This window comes from Musca autumnalis, unplaced genomic scaffold (genome assembly GCF_047663935.1).
Source record: "Musca autumnalis isolate F117 unplaced genomic scaffold, ASM4766393v1 scaffold_2, whole genome shotgun sequence".
Taxonomy (NCBI): domain Eukaryota; kingdom Metazoa; phylum Arthropoda; class Insecta; order Diptera; family Muscidae; genus Musca; species Musca autumnalis.
Genome location: NW_027411755.1, coordinates 23,649,914 through 23,654,784, shown reverse-complemented (window position 1 = coordinate 23,654,784; position 4,871 = coordinate 23,649,914). Strand labels below are relative to the sequence as shown.

General features: G+C 34.2%; 1 protein-coding gene across 1 annotated transcript; it reads left to right on the top strand.

Moving 5' to 3' along the window:
- Positions 1-658: 658 nt before the first annotated feature.
- Positions 659-2,314, top strand: LOC141393791 (cytochrome P450 6a8-like). The gene is made up of 2 exons (XM_073967262.1): positions 659-1,759; positions 1,818-2,314. Exons 1-2 carry the CDS (start codon positions 703-705, stop codon positions 2,237-2,239), a joined length of 1,479 nt encoding a protein of 492 aa, XP_073823363.1. The 5' UTR covers positions 659-702; the 3' UTR covers positions 2,240-2,314.
- The last annotated feature ends 2,557 nt before the right edge of the window (positions 2,315-4,871 follow it).

Genomic DNA, 4,871 nt, shown 5'->3' with positions numbered 1-4,871 from the left:
ATAAGAAGCTATGTGTCTACTACCTGCTGTGGTTTGACCATAACTTATTGACTTTAAATTGTAGGCACACTGTTGTTGTTGTTTTACTTCGTAAAAAGACAAATTTATTATTTATTTACTTTTATTGGGATAGGTTCGGTTTAGGCCAGGCAGAAGAATTAGAATTTTTAAACAGAAACCATATTTGATGAAATATTTCCAGTAAATTGTGGAATATGATGAATGCTAAGGGCGACCAAAATTTATTATGGGGGCAGCAAATAAAAATGGGGTAATATTAGACCTAAATTTTCAAAAAATCTATGGAAATATGACATTTATGGGAGTAGGTCACCCTTGGCATGGTTATTGATTCATTTCTGCTGACAATTAGCTTCAATACATTTTGTTTAGTTAAATGTGTTAATCAACCTTCAATTGAAACATGTTTTTGTACAACAACAACTTGGAATTTGATTCAAAATAATGCCACTGACATACTATGTACGTACTTGTCAACCAGCACACAACAAATGTGTATCGTTCATGCACTCAGTTTATTTGATGTAGAACATACATTATCTTATCTATGACAACAAAAATAACAACAACAAGAACAATGCGTTCGCAAGTGAGCTCGTAACAAAAGGCTTATAAAACAGTGAGCTCAGCTGGAAATGGGTTTTTTGTATAATTAAATTCAACGAATTTTCTGTACGGAAAATGACTTTTTGGTTTATAATTTTTGGAATATTTTTCTGCACCTTTCTATGTTACCAGAGGACACGGTATAGCTATTGGACCCGACGGAATGTGGAACAGCTGAAACCGCACTTTCTTTTGGGCCACATTCCCAAATTAAAAGGTATGAATCACAAGGAATTTATGCAGGAGGTCTATGACAGCTTCAAGGGGAAGCAGCGACTGGTGGGCGTCTACATTTTTACCAAACCGGTTGCTGTAATCTTAGATTTGGATCTGGTAAAGGCTGTGTTGATAAAAGATTTTAACAATTTCGCCAGTCGCATGACATATAAAAATGAAAAAGACATTCTCTCACAACATTTGTTCAATGTGGAAGCTGAGCTATGGCGGCCATTGCGTACTAAATTCTCCCCCACCTTTACCTCGGGAAAGATAAAATTTATGTTTCCCACAGTAAGGAAATTATGTGCGGATTTTTTGCAAACCTTTGAGGAAGCTGTTGAAAAATCGAATCTCATCAATGTCCATTACTTTAATAGCCTTTTTACCGTGGATGTCATAGGCACCTGCTTTTTTGGCATTGAGTGTAATAGCCTGAAGGATCCAGAGGCAGAATTCTTGAAAGTAAGCTCCAAAATATTTAGTCGCAGCAATTTCAATGTCCGCTGGCATTTGTTTAAACAAACCTATGTGGGCTTTATGAAATTTATGGGCTTTAAACGGTTTCCGCAATTTGTGGAGGATTTCTTTCGCAATGTGGTATGTGAGGGGTTCAAGGCTCGTGAAAAGCAGCAGATTCTGCGCAATGACTTTGTGGATATTTTAATTGACTTAAAGAAATCGGGTGAATTGAATCTTAGCTATGATCAAATATCGGCACAATTGTTTATATTTTTCACAGCCGGTTTTGAAACATCATCGACATCCATGAGTTATGCCCTCTTTGAATTGGCCAAGTATTCAGACACCCAAAACAAGCTGAGGCAAGATATTTGGGAAGTATTACAAAAACACAACCACGTAATGAGCTATGAGGCCCTAATGGACATGAAATATTTGGATTGTGTTTTAACAGGTAAGCCAAAACCCAGCCAACTTTGATTTCTTTCCCAACACCCGTTTCTTATTTGCAGAAACCCTTCGCATGTATCCCCCCTTGCCTTTTCTACAACGTGTTGCCCTAAATGATTACAAAGTACACGGCACAGATGTCATCATAGAAAAGAATACCGAAGTATTTATACCAGCCTATGGCATACATTATGATCCCAATATCTTCGACAATCCAAAGCAGTTCCAACCAGAACGTTTCCTACCCGGTGGTGAATGGGTAAAATCCCATCCCCAATCATTCTTGGGTTTCGGAGATGGTCCCCGAAATTGCATTGCCTTACGTTTTGGCCGCATGATAACAAAATTGGGTCTCATTTCACTTCTTACCAAATTTAAATTTTCACAACCCTCCACAAAGAATTCTGAGGAAATTGAATTTTCCAATCACAGCATGGTATTGGTGCCAAAAGGTGGTGTTTATTTGAAGGTGGAAAAAATATAAACAGAAAAACAATTATTTACAATTTCATTTATTATAAGTTAATAATTCTTAAAAAAATATTCTTTAAAAAATCCACGTTTATTGGTCTAAAGGTCCATTAAAAATATTCTTTAAAAAATCCACGTTTATTGGTCCAAAGGTCCAATAAAAAATATTCTTTAAAAAATCCACGTTTATTGGTCCAAAGGTCCAATAAAAAATATTCTTTAAAAAATCCACGTTTTTTGGTCCAAAGGTCCAATAAAAAATATTCTTTAAAAAATCCACGTTTATTGGTCCAAAGGTCCAATAAAAAATATTCTTTAAAAAATCCACGTTTATTGGTCTAAAGGTCCATTAAAAATATTCTTTAAAAAATCCACGTTTATTGGTCCAAAGGTCCAATAAAAAATATTCTTTAAAAAATCCACGTTTATTGGTCCAAAGGTCCAATAAAAAATATTCTTTAAAAAATCCACGTTTTTTGGTCCAAAGGTCCAATAAAAAATATTCTTTAAAAAATCCACGTTTATTGGTCCAAAGGTCCAATAAAAAATATTCTTTAAAAAATCCACGTTTATTGGTCCAAAGGTACAATTCTTTAAAAAATCCACGTTTATTGGTCCAAAGGTACAATTCTTTAAAAAATCCACGTTTATTGGTCCAAAGGTACAATTCTTTAAAAAATCCACGTTTATTGGTCCAAAGGTACAATTCTTTAAAAAATCCACGTTTATTGGTCCAAAGGTACAATTCTTTAAAAAATCCACGTTTATTGGTCCAAAGGTACAATTCTTTAAAAAATCCACGTTTATTGGTCCAAAGGTACAATTCTTTAAAAAATCCACGTTTATTGGTCCAAAGGTACAATTCTTTAAAAAATCCACGATTATTGGTCTGAAGCTCCATGAAAAAAATATTCTTTAAAAAAATCCAAGATTATTGGCCTGAAACTCCATGAAAAAAATATTCTTTAAAAAATCAACGTTTATTTTTCTGCAGGTCCATGAAAAATATCCTTTAAAAAATCCAGGTTTATTGGTCTGATGAAACATTGAAACAATATTCTTAAAAAATCCACGTTTATTTTTCTGCAGGTCCATGAAAAATATCCTTTAAAAAATCCAGGTTTATTGGTCTGATGAAACATTGAAACAATATTCTTAAAAAATCCACGTTTATTTTTCTGCAGGTCCATGAAAAATATCCTTTAAAAAATCCAGGTTTATTGGTCTGATGAAACATTGAAACAATATTCTTTAAAAAATCCACGTTTATTGTTTAGAAGATCCATGGAAAAAAATCTTTAAAAAATCCACGTTTATTGTTTAGAAGATCCATGGAAAAAAATCTTTAAAAAATCCACGTTTATTGTTTAGAAGATCCATGGAAAAAAATCTTTAAAAAATCCACGTTTACTGGTCTGAGGGTCCATGAAAAAAATTCTTTAAAAAATCCACGTTTACTGGTCTGAGGGTCCATGGAAAAAATTCTTTAAAAAATCCACGTTTACTGGTCTGAGGGTCCATGGAAAAAATTCTTTAAAAAATCCACGTTTACTGGTCTGAGGGTCCATGGAAAAAATTCTTTAAAAAATCCACGTTTACTGGTCTGAGGGTCCATGGAAAAAATTCTTTAAAAAATCCACGTTTACTGGTCTGAGGGTCCATGGAAAAAATTCTTTAAAAAATCCACGTTTACTGGTCTGAGGGTCCATGGAAAAAATTCTTTAAAAAATCCACGTTTACTGGTCTGAGGGTCCATGGAAAAAATTCTTTAAAAAATCCACGTTTACTGGTCTGAGGGTCCATGGAAAAAATTCTTTAAAAAATCCACGTTTACTGGTCTGAGGGTCCATGGAAAAAATTCTTTAAAAAATCCACGTTTACTGGTCTGAGGGTCCATGGAAAAAATTCTTTAAAAAATCCACGTTTACTGGTCTGAGGGTCCATGGAAAAAATTCTTTAAAAAATCCACGTTTACTGGTCTGAGGGTCCATGGAAAAAATTCTTTAAAAAATCCACGTTTACTGGTCTGAGGGTCCATGGAAAAAATTCTTTAAAAAATCCACGTTTACTGGTCTGAGGGTCCATGGAAAAAATTCTTTAAAAAATCCACGTTTACTGGTCTGAGGGTCCATGGAAAAAATTCTTTAAAAAATCCACGTTTACTGGTCTGAGGGTCCATGGAAAAAATTCTTTAAAAAATCCACGTTTACTGGTCTGAGGGTCCATGGAAAAAATTCTTTAAAAAATCCACGTTTACTGGTCTGAGGGTCCATGGAAAAAATTCTTTAAAAAATCCACGTTTACTGCTCTGAGGGTCCATGGAAAAAATTCTTTAAAAAATCCACGTTTACTGGTCTGAGGGTCCATGGAAAAAATTCTTTAAAAAATCCACGTTTACTGGTCTGAGGGTCCATGGAAAAAATTCTTTAAAAAATCCACGTTTACTGGTCTGAGGGTCCATGGAAAAAATTCTTTAAAAAATCCACGTTTACTGGTCTGAGGGTCCATGGAAAAAATTCTTTAAAAAATCCACGTTTACTGGTCTGAGGGTCCATGGAAAAAATTCTTTAAAAAATCCACGTTTACTGGTCTGAGGGTCCATGGAAAAAATTCTTTAAAAAATCCACGTTTACTGCTCTGAGGGT